At 38.6% G+C, this 15,186-nt stretch overlaps 1 protein-coding gene across 1 annotated transcript in view; it reads right to left on the bottom strand.

The window, feature by feature from the left end:
• The window catches only part of LOC115854745 (collagen alpha-1(XIX) chain), a 304,855-nt gene that overhangs the window by 138,931 nt on the left and 150,738 nt on the right, over positions 1 to 15,186 (bottom strand). The window contains exons 12-13 of the mRNA XM_060283962.1: positions 8,833 to 8,886; positions 6,818 to 6,853 (exon numbers count right to left, since the gene is read on the bottom strand). Coding sequence (XP_060139945.1) covers positions 6,818 to 6,853; positions 8,833 to 8,886 — 90 coding nt within the window. The remainder of the gene's footprint in view (positions 1 to 6,817; positions 6,854 to 8,832; positions 8,887 to 15,186) is intronic.

Here is a 15,186-nt window from a genome sequence, read left to right as displayed (position 1 = left end):
ATAAGTTGGCTATGGGTTTGTCATAAATGGCTCTTATTATGTTGAGATATGTTCCCTCTATACCCACTTTGGTGAGAGTTTTTATCATGGATGAACGTTGAATTTTATCAAATGCCTTTTCTGTGTCTATTGAGATGATCATGTGGTTTTTGTCTTCTCTTTTGTTGATGTGATGTAAGGCACTGGTTGATTTGAGTATGTTGAACCATCCTTGTGACCCTGAAATGAATCCAACTTGATCATGGTGTATGATACTTTTCATGTACTGTTAGATTCAGTTTGCTAATATTCTGTTGAGGAGTTTTGCATCTATATTCATCAAGGATATTCCTCTATAATTTTCTTTTTTTGCAGTGTCTTTCTCTATTTTGGTTTCAGGGTGATAATGGCTTCATATAATGACTGTGGGAGCGGTCCCTCATTTCATTCTTTTGGAATAGTTTATGAAGGATAGATATAAATTCTTATTTGTGTATTTGGTAGAATTCCCCAGTGAGCCATCTGGTCCTGGGCTTTTGTTTACAGGGAAGTTTTTTTTTTTTTTAATTACAGATTCTATTTCACTTCTAGTAATCAGTCTGTTCAAATGATCTGTTTCTTCTTGACTCAGCTTTGGCAGGCTATATGTTTCTAGAAACTTGTTCATTTCTTCCAAGTTGTCCAATCTGTTGGCATATAACTGTTCATAGTATTTTCTCATGATGTTTTGTATTTCTGTGGTATTGGTAGTTATCTCTCCTCTTTCATTTCTCATTTTGTTTACTTGGGTCCTCTCTCTTTCCTTCTTGGTGAACCTGGCTAGAGGTTTGTCAATTTTATTTATCCTTTCAAAAAACCAGCTCGTAGTTTTATTGATCTTTTTTATTGTTTTTTATCTCAATTTTATTTATTTCCCCTCTGATCTTTATTATTTCCTTCTTTCTGCTGATTTTGGGTTTTGTTCTTCTTTTTCTAATTCTTTTAGGTGATAGGTTAGGTTGTTTACTTGATGTTTTTCTTGTTTCTTGAAGAGGGCCTGTATCACTATGAACTTCCCTATTAGAACTGCCTTTGCTGTATCCCATAGATTTTTTAAAAACATCTTTATTGTAGAATAATTGCTTTACAATGGTGTTAGTTTCTGCTTTATAACAAAGTGAATCAGTTATACATATACATTTGTCCCCATCCCATAGATTTTTGTAAGGCTATGTTTTCATTGTTGTTTGTCTCAAAGTATTTTCTGATTTTTTCATTGACCCACTGGTTTTTTAATAGCATGATTATGATTAGTCTCCATGTAATGTTTTTTTTTCCCCTGTTTTTCTTTCTGTGGTTGATTTCTAGTTTCTTACCATTGTGGTGAGAAAAGATGCTTGAAATAACTTCTATCCTCTTAAATGTGTTGATGCTTGTTTTGTGTCTTAGTATGTGGTCTATCCTAGAGAATGTTCCATGCACGATTGAAAAGAATGTGTATTCTGGGGTTTCTGGATGTAGTTTCCTGTAGATATCAATTAAGTCCAACTGTTATATTGTGTCATTTAGGATCTCTGTTGCCTTACTGATTTCCTGTATGGAAGATTGGTCCATTGATGTCAGTGTGGTGTTAAAGTATGCCACTATTATTGTATTCCTGTCAATTTCTCCTTTTATGTCTGTTAGTATTTGTTTTATACATTTAGATGCTCCTATATTGGGTGCATATATGTTAATGAGTATAATATCTTCTTCTTGTATTGACCCCCTTATCAATATCTAATGCCATTCTTTGTCCTTGGTTATAGACTTTGTTTTAAAGTCTATTTTGGCTGATATGAGTATTGCTACCCCTGCTTTTTTGTTGTTTTCATTTGCATGAAATATCTTTTTCCACCCCCTTGCTTTCAATCTATGTGTGTCTTTCACCCTAAAGTGAGTCTTTTGTAGCAGCATATTATAGATTCTAGTGTTTTTTTATCCAATCTGCCACTCAATGTCTTTTAATTGGAGCATTTAGTCCATTGACATTTAAAGTAATTATTGATAAGATGTATTTATTACCATTTTAAACCTTATTTTCCAGCTGATTTTGTAGTTCTTCTTTGTTCCTTTCTTTTTGGTTTTCCTTTTGTGGTTTGATGGTTTTCTTTTGTATTATGCTTGAGTGCCTTTCTTTTTGGTTTTTGTGAATCTGTTGTATGTTTTTGATTTGTGGCTACTCTGGTTTTCAAGTATGTTAACCCAGAACTATATCTACTTGCTTTAGACTGATAGTCATGTAAGTTCAGACACATTCTAAAAATATATATATATATATATTTTACTCCCCTCTTCTGCATTTTGTGATTTTGATGTCCTATTTTACATCTTCATATTCATCTTTTTGCTGTTAATTGTAGTTATAATTGCTTTAACAACATTTTTTATTGTTTTTTAATCTTTGCACTGGCTTATTTAAGTGATGTTTAATCATTTTATATATTGGCCTGTCCTACTGTGTTTTTCCCTTTCCTATAGATTCTTGCTTCTTTTATATTTAGAGAAGATCTTTAAATATTTCTTTTAGGTTAGCTTTAGTATTGCTGTATTCTTTCAGTTTCTGTCAAGAAATTATTTGTTTCTCCTTTTTTAAATGATAATATTGCTGGGTAGAGTATCCTAGGTTGCAGGTTTTCCCCTTTCAGGACTTTGAATATATATTGACACTCCCTTCTGGCCTGCAAAGTTTCTGTAGAGGAATCAGCCTATGAGGGTTCCCTTGTAACTGACTCTTTGTTTTTCTCTTGCTGACTTCAGAATCCTCTCTTTTACTTTTGCCATTTTAATTATGATATGTCTTGATGTGGGTCTGTTTGGGTTCATCTTGTTCAGAACCCTCTGTGCTCCCTGTACCTGAATATCTCTTTCTTTATTTAGGTTTGGGAAGTGTTCAGCCATAATTTCTTCAAATACAATTTTTGATCCCTTTCTCTCTCTTTTTTTTTTCCTTCTGGAACTCTTATTACGTGTAGGTTAGCACACTTTATATAATACCATAGATCTCGTATGTTTCTTTCATTTTTAAAAAATTTATTTATTTTTGGCTGCGTTGGGTATTCATTGCTATGCGTGGGCTTTCTCTAGTTGCGGCAAGCGGGGGCTACTCTTCATTGTGGTGTGCAGGCTTCTCATTGCAGTGGCTTCTCTTGTTGCGGAGCACGGGCTCTAGGCACGCAGGCTTCAGTAGTTGTGGCACGTGGGCTCAGTAGTTGTGCCTTGTGGGCTCTAGAGCACAGGCTCAGTAGTTGTGGCACAGGGGCTTAGTTGCTCCGTGGCATGTGGGATCTTCCTGGACCAGGGCTCGAGCCCATGTCCCCTGCATTGGCAGGTGGATTCTTAACCACTGCACCACCAGGGAAGCCTTCATTTGTTTTTTCATTTGTCTTTCTGTGTGCTGTTCTGATTGGGTGATTTCCATTATTCTATCTTCCAAATCACTAATTTGTTCTTCTGCATTATTCAGTCTGCTTTTAGCTCATTTTTTATCTCAGCAATTGAGTTGTCTAATTTTGATTGTTTCTTCTTTACAGTTTTTAGTTCCTTGTTACAGTGATCTGCATTTCTATTGAAAATCTTTCTTAATTCCTTTAGCATTTTAATTACCTCCTTTTTGAACTCAGAGGTCTAGTAGACTGAAGAGGTATGTTTCATTAATTGTTTTTTAGGGGATTTCACTTGTTCTTTTTATTGAGAGTAGTTCCTCTGTTTCTTCATTTTACTTATATTTCTCTGACTCTATGAAGTTAGGAGAAACAGTTATCTACTGTGGTCTTGGAGGGCTGTTTTTATGTCAGAGCATCCCTTTGTAGACTATGTAAGTCTAATATTTTTGCTGTGAGAACTGTTTTCATAACGGATGCCTGCCACATCTCTCCTCAGAGTGTGCTGGCTGTTATCCCCTTGATAGAGGGTATGACTGGTGTCGTGGTATCCAAATCCTGCCCTGCACGTTGGGTGGGGCCTCCTCTTTGCTCCGTGGCTGTCACAACCCTGTTGGAGGTGGGGTCTGCTCCCCAGTTGTTTCAGTAGAAGCCGTGAAGGTTGGGTTTGATAAGGCTCTGTTGACCTTAAGTGTATGCTCTGTCCCAAGGAGGTGAGTGCTGAAGCAAGAGAAGCCCATGTGGTCACAGTGAACCTATGCACCACCTATTCAGGCGTCCACAGTTCTGCTCAGAAGCAGCCCAAGGTCACATCCCTTTCTCTGTTGTGTTTGTCCCAGACCTAGTGTAAGGCTGGCCCTGGGGATCAGGGCATTGTAGCTGCAGGAATTGAAGTGGTGTGCTGCCACCTGAGACCTAGGCCTCCTCTGTGGTAGGGCTCTCCCAGAGCCTCTCCCCCAGGATTCCAGCTCCAAGTTTTGTGTGAGGTGGGTGGAACTGAAGCATTCCTGCTGGGAAAGGAACCTCTGCACACTTCTCGCCAGGGCCTGTCCGCTGGAGATGTGCCATTCTGTGGACAGTGCCCCCCACTGGTGTGCACACCAATGAAGTCTGCTGCTGCAGGGCCCACCTCTCACCTGCCCCCACTGTGGGAGTGCTGATTATGGGCTCAGGTGTCAGCCCCTGCCCCACAGTGCGTGCACGCACAAAGCCCGCCAATGGAGCAGTGCCCCGCGTGGGCAGGCTAATTGTGGGGGGTCCCTATGGTGGGCCCACACTCTGCCATATGTGCACTAACAACAGGCTCTGGGGTTAGGTCTGGACTACACTCCAGGCCCTGGGGACTGTCTACACACAGCTAGACCGAGTCCTCTCCCAGCGTTCGTCCACAGAAGCCCAAGTTTCAGCTCCTACCTCCTCTGTATTCTAGCAGCTCCACCCAAAGTGCGTTTCAGACTGGGAGGTGGGTAAGGTGGCAGCCATCACTACCAGTCTCTCTGTGCCCTGACTGCTAACAAGCCAGCACACACAGACTCCTCGTGGGCAGAGTCCAGGCCCGCTCCAGCTCCTCTATCTGTCCCGATGGACCCCCCAGCTAGTGAAGGGTTTCCAAGGGCGAGGGGCTGCCCATGCGAACCTTTCCTCTTTCACAGCTCCCTCCCAGGGGCACCTGTCCTGTCCCAATGCCTTTTTTATTTTGCGGGAATCTTTCTTCCAGCTTTGGCTGTGTAAGAGATCTTCTGCTAGATTTCAGTTGGTTTTCTGTGAGAATTGTTCCACCTGCAGTTGTATTTTTGATGTGTTTGTGGGGGGAGGTGAGCTCCACGTCCTCCTAATCTGCCATCTTGACCTCCTACTTTAGCGTCTCTCTTATATCTTTAGATAAGTGTAAAGATCAGCTTGTACTCCTTTGGTGTCTGCCAGCTGAACAGGGCAAAGGGACATCTACAAGGTGCTACCTGGCAGAAAGATGTCAGCTGTCACTAAAAATCCACAAGATAGATAGAGTCCAATATAATATTCTGGCTGAGGGGTCAAATTTGCTTATCGGGTGAAATGATACAGATAGAGATTGCATTTTGGTCTTCAAACACAAGTTGAAAACAACTAGGTAATCAGATAACTACGTGGAATGATTGAGCACGTAACTCAGTTGAAGAAAAGCAAGCATGTGATTTAAATAAAATGAGCAGGCTTAACTCGAAATCACTGTCAAATAATGTAAGAAATAAACTCCACAAATTATAAAAAATTGAATAATATGCATTTAAAGTCTCCTCTCAAATAAATAGTTTTTATTTCCATCTTGAAAATCAAAGCTTCAAGCAGAGAATTCCAGTGTGAATTGAACTTGGATAGTCCTAAGAAAGTCATTCGTTTGGTTCCTTAGATTTTCCACTTATGAAGAGATATTTGCCCTTCAAGTGAGCATTGCAAAGATTATCTGTGTAAGACATTATTAATATAGTGTTCATAATGACATTAGTACAAAGATAAATAGGAATGTTATCAAAGTCACACAGCCTTTGCGAGTCCTATGCTGCTCCGCTGGAAGACCCCCATCCAGATGCTAGACTTCTTTATACCTAACCTTCTATGACCACGACAGGTCTCGGAAAACTGATGATTTAAATTCTTAATTTATGTCATTAGATGATAGCAACATAAAATTCAAGAGACCTCAGGCTACACATGATCTTAATTAAAAGCTTTTCTTCTTTTCCATTAGGCTTAGTGTCATTCTCAGACCAAATCTTTACGTTAAATGAGAAACCCTAACGGACGACGAAGAAAATCAGTAACAGCAAATTGTATCCAAATATAAAATCATTACATACTTATGATTAAATGTTTAATAAATGATGAACCATTTAATTGAGAACAATCCCATTATGTGCACATTATAAACTTTTCTCATAAATCTGTTTCTGAAATACTGACATTTCATCATGTGCAAATCTTAGAAGCAACTCACATAGGAAAAAACAACAGTCTTGAACAGGTTTTGGAGAATGTAACAGTTTAAGTAGGTAGCTATATTTATACGTTGGGTGATTATAGTTTATTTTGTTCTTTTATAGTTTTTAGAGTAAATAGAACTGTCTCTGCTTCCATTAACTTTAAATGTCATGTTAAGGATGTATAATCAAACTTTTAAGGGGTAAAATTATGAACCACATGGAGGGTGGAGGAAATTGCTTAGGTTAGGTACTGCTTCCAGGCTTTTCTAGAACTACCTGCATGACCTCGGGTTAAGCCCTTCAGTGTTGTGGGCAGATGCCTCATCTTTAAAATCTGGAGGTTTGCCTAGATCTACTCAAGTCACTTTCAGTTCTCAAAATATCCAGTGGCTTAAATTCTGGTTTAATAATGATGTAATGTGAATAATAAAGAGGTTTAACGTATTAGTTTTGAATTTTGACTTCAAGAATACTTACAGTTAAGGCTGGCGGTCCTGGAGGTCCCAGATCTCCCTAAAATAGATGAAAGAAAAGCTGCAATTACCAATAGTCCCTTTTTGCTCATTTTATAAATTTTCTGAATGGATCAAAGCAATATCTAGATAAATCTGGAAGAAAAGTAGAATTTTACCTTGATAAAGGTCTCTGCACAATGAAAAATTGATCATGTGCTTTTAGCTCTCATGATATAAATATCGCCTTGTGCATCCCCATGCTTTCTGCAGCGGCAGAACTTGTTTTGAAAAGCTAAAATAATCTAGTTTCTATTCTTTTGTCTACTAATCCAAAATTAGAATATCTCTTCAAATATGGTTACTTGCCAATGGAGCAGCTGGAAATTGTCAAAACGACAGATTATATTTCTGACAAAGTTAACATGGGGATCAGAAGAAATAATAAGTGGGTCTCCCCACTTCATGCCTTCCAGCTGCAAGAGCAGTCCCACTGCCTCTTTTAAAGCTTTGCTGAACTGGCCTTGCACTTGCCAACAACTGTATGAGGCTTTGCCTATATTCATGTACTTTTAAATACTAATATTGCTTTGCTGACCTATGTGAATACAAATTACCAGGTGGATATACTGACAAACTATTCAAAATCTAAAAAATATAGTTAATCTAAAAGTTTATCATTTTCCAATTTATAAATATGTCACCTATATGCTTTATTGTATCAGCATCCTTATTTATTTCATGAGAACTCTTAGTCATTAAGATCAAGCATCACTGGGAAAGGCAAGATAGGGGTAAATGATTAAGAAGTACAAACTACTAAGCACGAAATAAATAAGCTATGAGGATATACTGTTCAGCACAGGGAATATAGCCAATATTTTACAATAACTTTAAATGGAGTATAATCTATAAAAATTTTGAATCACTATGCTGTACAACTGAAACTAATATAATATTGTAAATTAACTACACCTCAATAAGAGAAATTAAGTTTTTTTAAAAGGCAAGTCTTAGAATGTTAAATTTGACAGACTCTTAGGGACCCTCCATCTCAACAAAACTCCTCATTTTGCAGACAAATAAATTGAATCCTGGAGTGCCGTTGGTGAATTGAATAAAGTCATTGCTTAAAAAAAAGTCAAGCATCACTGCCATAATCCCCCTTCAAATGGACCTTGTGGAACCAACACCATGTGGCATGGGGCACTGGCATGCTGTATTCTCGTGTTGGGAGTATCTCTATGACGTTCTCTTTTTTATCTAACATAATCACCTCAAAAGTGAGGACTTAGCCTTGTGTAATCATTATTTTGGGAACAACTGAATAAAAATAACCGATAGCTGTTAAAGAACATCGATGGAGCTTAAATCAGTCATTGGGGACCAATTCGCAAAGTCAATTTTAATGTAGAGGTAAATATTGAAGATAGACAAAGATTTCTAAATGGGCTGAGAATGGAGAACAAAATACAGTGCAAAACGTCTACACGCACAATTGTCATCAAACTAGTATCATCCAAGGACCTTACTCAAAACAACTTTTGCTTTTTACTATCTCATAATTCTCTTTTCAAGGTCCCTGCCAATAGGCCACTATAAAATGACATATGAGAAAAGGTGTTAGGAAACGGGGCATTTAGATTAAGACTGAGATGCACAGTTAGCCTCCTTCCCCCCAAACGTCGCCTGCTTCACCATTGTGGTAGCAGCTCAGTGCTATTGGCAAAGGTCTCCAGTACAGGACATGGCTGCTAATTTGGTGATGCAATACTTAATGCTGTTAAGCAAGGGAGAGAAAAGGGAAATCTTATAAACACAAATTAATGTCGACTAGCAATTGTGCATTTAATCTCCTCAAACTAATTAAATGAACCAAAAGGCTTTTCTTCTTGTTCATATGCTTTTAACATAACAGCCTTTGGTTAATTTTAACAAAATTAACTTTTGGCAGTTAAACAGTATCAATGAAAAGTCACTTCATAGGTTCTTGGAGTTTTCTTAAGGAAAGATTGGCACTTTCCTGGGTGAATACGGTACCTTTTCTCCTTTTGGGCCAGGTGGACCATGCGGACCCACGTCACCTTTCAAACCCTGTGCAAAGAACACAGCCAATGTGATTTCTATATACAGTTCACAGAAAGCTGCAATTTCGAACAAGTCATTAGTCGCAAAATAAATCATAATTTACTGAACTCCCAAATCTCATCTTCAGTGTGTAGTATAGAAAAACTGGCTCTAAAATGATATACCACATCTGCGCTGTGGTGGGTACAGATACATTAAATCAGTGTGAGGCCGCAATACTGCATATTTGTGCAACTTTGCTTCCTGCTAAAATTACATTAATTCACCATCTGGGAGAACATCATTTAGGTCTATATGAGCTTCTAAGTATCCACTTGGGCTTAAATTTGTGGATGTTGTAAATACCTCTGATTTAGCATTGATTTGGCCTTTATAAAGCTTGCCCCCAAAATTCAAGATTTAAATCAAAAACATTTTTTCGTCTCTATCGAGAAATCTAATTGTGGGGAGGGGAAGGGATGAAGGATGTATTCTTTTCCCATCCCTCACAAAGCTGGAGCTAAAATGCAATCTCTCTCCTGTTTTAAAGTCTGGTTTAGTTTTCTAGCTCCTATTTCTTTTTTTTACCTGGATTTATAAAGCTATCAAATAAAACTATATAAGACATAGAGAGCATATCAGATAAATATATTCATGAGTCTTCCGAACTCTTGGGTGTTTTAGTAGGTATTTGGTTGATCCGATTCAGAAATGACAGCTGTGAGGAACACCACAATAGATTTCACTGGAGGAGATCAGTGCTACAGTTGAATGTATTCACAGTGTAAACAGAAAGAAAATTAGACAGACACGTCCCAGCTGTATGGTAAATAGGAATAAATATCTTTTCTCAGCCTTAATTTAACACATTGGGTGAGGGAAGAACAATAATGGAAAAAAGAAATATTCTGAAGCCACAGAAGGCACAGTAAATCCAAGCATCTTACTGTTCCTAGCTGAGGCATCCAGCTCTTACTGTTCTGACATTTTGTGGTGAATAAACAATGCCAAATGCCGTCACTTGTAGCTACTCGATGTAGAAGCTGAGGATGAATTTAAAGCAACAAAAGTAAACGAGATATTTAAAATAATCTTGTTACAAAGAATATGTGAAAACTGTAGCCTTATACTTTAAGAAAAAAAATTTAATGGGTGAAAACATCTATTCAATCATTGGTTAAAACAAACACCTTTGTGGTGCATAAACAACTTTGTGGATAAAATTCATAGCTATGTTCCTTCCATCATTACCTCCAGGTATTTATAGAACAAGGATGAGTGAAAAATTAAATCATATTTGAGATGTGATATTCTCTTTATTATTTGAAATACCCATTCTTTCCCAAATCAAGCAACACATACTCTATTTATACATGCCTCTGGAGTAAAACTTGGCATCAACATATTCTGAACACTTGTGGAAAGAAAACAGCTATTTCTGTGATTACGGTTTATTCTTAGTTTGCTCATGCATTTATTCAGTAGACATTTACTGGATACCCTCTGTGCAGTCACCCCTACAGTTGTCAGATCTGTACTGCCCGATAGGTGGCCCTGGGCCTCATGTAGCTTTTCACCCTTGACACGTGGCTAGTCTGAATGGAAATGTGCCGTGAGTGTGCAATACCATCGGGGTTTCAATATTTGGTACAAAAAAGAATGTACAGTAGCTCATTAATAATTTTTCTGTTGATTACGTATTGAAAAGATAACATTGTGGATATGGGATTAAATAAGATATATTATTAAAATTAGTTTCACCTGTTTCTTTTTACTTTTTACAATGTGGCTATAAGAAAGTATAGTATATTTACCTTTGTCTTGAAATTATAATATTACATTTTAAAATATAATATATTATACTTTATTGGTATTAGAGAGTGTTATTGAGAGACACAAAAAAGAACAGGAAGTTGACAAAGACCCCCTCCTTAACGAAACTTGAGCCAGGACTCAACTTCGGCCCCATCCTGTCTGTCCTTGGCTTGCTTGGCCCAGTTTTAGCAAGAATCTTGTTAAGTCAGTTTAGAAAGAATTCCCCAGCCTTGATACCTGATCAAGTCCCTCATCCCCCTCTTTGATGCATAAGTCTTTGGTGTGCCTTTAGCAAGAATCCTCTTAAGGCAGTTTAGAGAAAATCCCCCAGCCTTGATGTCTGCTCTTAGTAATATTCCATTCGCTGACTATATCGCTCTACTCCTTTGCTATAAATTCCCACTCATCCTTGTTGTATTCAGAGTTGAGCCCAATCTCTCTTCCCTATTGCAATACTCATATTGCAATAATCTTGAATTAAAAATCTTCTTTACCATTTTAACAAGTATCATAATAATTTTTTCGATAACAAAGTCAGGATTCCTGCCCCAATGGAATTCACGTTATAGAGGAGGGTGACCGACAATGAACAGGTCCACGGGCTGAATGTGATGAGTGTGGGGCAGACGCTGCTATTTCAGTGAGGGTAGTGGTTGGAAACGGGCTCTGGGTGGAGGAGATGTTTGTTTCACAGGATCCAGTCATGCAGTGATCCTGGAAAAAAGTGTTGGGGCAAGCGGAGGGACGGGTGGGTGAGGCAACAGCAAGCACAAAAGCCCTATAGGTGGAAGGAGTGTCATGAGCTGGTAAGGAGGTAAAGAGCAGGAGATGAAATCAAGGTTAGTCAAGGGTCACAGCACATAGAGAACTGCAGGCCCTGGAGAGAAGCACGGGTTTTGTTCTAAGTGCAAGGGGAAGCCACTTAGGGTTTTAGCCTAGAAATGGCATGATTTGACTGTGTTTCCAAAAAAAGATAGTTTTGGCTACAACATGAAAGTAGATTGTACACAGCAAAAGCAGAAGCAGAAAAGGGGGTCTTGCAGCTTTGCAAACAAGAGAGCAAGATGGCTGAGGATGGACTTGCAGAAGCGCTGGAGGTAGGGCCAGGGAAAGGGAGGGACCAAGGCTGATGTGTACTTGGCTTAAGTGACTGGCTATTCCACTCACTGACCACATCTCTCTATTCCTTGGCCATAAATCCCCACTCATCCTTGTATTCAGAGTTGAGCCCAATCTCTCTTCCCTATTGCAATACTCATATTGTGATAATCTTCAATTAGAAGCCTTCTTTACCATTTTAAAAAACCCTCAGAACAGGAGAAAGTATTTGCAAATGAAGCAACTGACAAAGAATTAATCTCCAAAATGTACAAGCAGCTCATGCAGCTCAATATCAAAAAAACAAACAACCCAATCCCAAAGTGGGCAGAAGACCTAAACAGACATTTCTCCAAAGAAGATATACAGATTGCCAACAAACACATGAAAGGATGATCAACATCACTAATTATTAGAAAAATGCAAATCAAAACTACAATGAGGTATCACCTCATACCAGTCAGAATGGCCATAATCAAAAAATCTACAAACAATAAATGCTGCAGAGGGTGTGGAGAAGAGGGAACACTCTTACACTGTTGGTGGGAATGTAAATTGATAGAGCCATTATGGAGAACAGTATGGAGGTTCCTTAAAAAAGTAAAAATAGGGCTTCCCTGGTGGCACAGTGGTTGAGAGTCGCCTGCCGATGCAGGGGACACGGGTTCGTGCCCCGTTCCGGAAGGATCCCACATGCCGAAGAGTGGCTGGGCCCATGAGCCATGGCCGCTGAGCCTACGCGTCCGGAGCCTGTGCTCCGCGGCGGGAGAGCCCACAGCAGGGAGAGGCCCACGTACCGCAAAAAAAAAAAAAAAAAAAAAAACTAAACTAAAAATAGAGTTACCATATGATCCAGCAATCCCACTCCTGGGCATATACCCTGAGAAAACCATAATTCAGAAAGAGTCATGTACCACAATGTTCATTGCAGCTCTATTGACAATAGCCAGGACATGGAAGCAACCTAAGTGTCCATCAACAGATGAATGGATAAAGAAGATGTGGCACATATACACAATGGAATATTACTCAGCCATAAAAAGAAATGAAACTGAGTTATTTGTAGTGATGTGGATGGACCTACAGTCTGTCATACAGAGTGAAGTAAGTCAGAAAGAGAAAAACAAATTCTGTATATGCTAACACATATATATGGAATCTAAAAAAAAAAAAAGATTCTGAAGAACGTAGGGGCATGACAGGAATAAAGACGCAGACGTAGAGAATGGACTTGAGGACATGGGTAGGGGGAAGGGTAAGCTGGGACCGAAATGAGAGAGTGGCATGGACATATATACACCACCAAATGTAGAATAGATAGCTAGTGGGAAGCAGCCACATAGCACAGGGAGATCAGCTCTGTGCTTTGTGAACACTTAGAGGGGTGGGATAGGAAGGGTGGGAGGGAGGGAGATGCAAGAGGGAGGAGATATGGGGATATATGTATATGTATAGCTGATTCACTTTGTTATAAAGCAGAAACTAACACACCATTGTAAAGCAATTATACTGCAATAAAGATATTAAAAACAAAAAGCCTTCTTTACCATTTTAACAACGGTCAGAGTGCCATTTACTGCTGAGAAATTTACTAAAAAGAGGTATTCTCTCTTCTTGCTGGTAGAACATCATCCCGAGAAAAAAACAAACATGAAGAAAGAAATGGTGGAGAAAGACATCAACTTTCTATTTACGCAACCAATATCATGGAACATCTACACACATGCAAGACTGAACCCAGTACTCCTACGAAGAGATAAGTAGGAAGTCATTGTTTTATTTATTTATTTTTTTTTTGAATTTGATTTTTTATACAGAAGGTATCTATTAGTCATCCATTTCATACACATTAGTGTATACTTGTCAATCCCAATCTCCCAATTCATCCCACCACCAGCGCCCCCCGCACTTCCCCCCTGGGTGTCCATACATTTATTCTCTACATTTGTGTCTCTATTTCTTCCCTACAAACCAGTTCATCTGTACCACTTTTCTAGGTTTCACATATATGCGTTAATATACAATATTTGTTTTTCTCTTTCTGACTTACTTCACTCTATATGAGAGTCTCTAGATCCATCCACGTCTCAACAAATGACCCAATTTCGTTACTTTTATGGCTGAATAATATTCCATTGTATATATGTACTGCATCTTCTTTATCCATTCATCTGTCGATGGGCATTTAGGTTGCTTCCATGACCTGGCTATTGTAAACAGTGCTGCAGTGAACATTGGGGTGCATGTGTCTTTTTGAATTATGGTTTTCTCTGGGTATGTGCCCAGGAGAGGGATTGCTGGATCACATGATAATTTTATTTTCAGTTTTATAACGAACCTCCATACAGTTCTCCATAGTGGCTGTATCAATTTACATTCCCACCAACAGTGCAAGAGGGTTCCCTTTGCTCCACACCCTCTTCAGCATTTTCTGTTTGTAGATTTTCTAATGATGCCCATTCTAACTGGTGTGAGGTGATACCTCATTGTAGTTTTGATTCGCATTTCTCTAATAATTAGTGATGTTGAGCAGCTTTTCATGTGCTTCTTGGCCATCTGTCTGTCTTCTTTGGAGAAATGTCTATTTAGGTCTTCTGCCCATTTTTGGATTGGGTTGTTTGTTTTTTTAATATTGAGCTGCATGAGTTGTTTAAATATTTTGGAGATTAATTCTTTGTCCGTTGATTTGTCTGCAAATATTTTCTCGCATTCTGAGGGTTGTCTTTTCGTCTTGTTTATGGTTTCCTTTGCTGTGCAAAAGCTTGGAAGTTGCATTAGGTCCCATTTGTTTATTTTTGTTTTTATTTCCATTTCTCTAGGAGGTGGATCCAAAAAGATCTTACTGTGATTTATGTCAAACAGTGTTCTTCCTATGTTTCCTCTAAGTGTTTTATAGTGTCCGGTCTTAGATTTAGGTCTCTAATCCATTTTGAGTTTATTTTTGTGTATGGTGTTAGGGAGTGTTCTAATTTAATTGTTTTACATGTAGCTGTCCAGTTTTCCCAGCACCACTTATTGAAAAGACTGTCTTTTCTCCATTGTATATCCTTGCCTCCTTTGTCATACATTAGCTGACCATAGGTATGTGGGTTTATCTCTGGGTTTTCTATCTTGTTCCATTAATCTATATTTCTGTTTTTGTGCCAGTACCATACTGTCTTGATTACTGTAGCTTTGTAGTATAGTCTGAAGTCAGGGATTCTGATTCCTCCAGCTCCGCTTTTCTCCCTCAGGACTGCTTTGGCTGTTTGGGGTCCTTTGTGTCTCCATACAAATTTTAAGATTTTTTGTTGTAGTTCTGTAAAAAATGCTGTTGGTAATTTGACAGGGATTGCATTGAATCTGTAGATTGCTTTGGGTAGTATAGTCATTTTCACAATATTACTTCTTCCAATCGAAGAATATTGTATATCT

The sequence above is a fragment of the Globicephala melas genome, chromosome 14 (assembly GCF_963455315.2).
Source record: "Globicephala melas chromosome 14, mGloMel1.2, whole genome shotgun sequence".
NCBI classification, from domain to species: Eukaryota; Metazoa; Chordata; class Mammalia; order Artiodactyla; family Delphinidae; genus Globicephala; species Globicephala melas.
The sequence above is the reverse complement of the archived record's forward strand: the minus strand, read 5'-3'. Positions and strand labels throughout refer to the sequence as shown.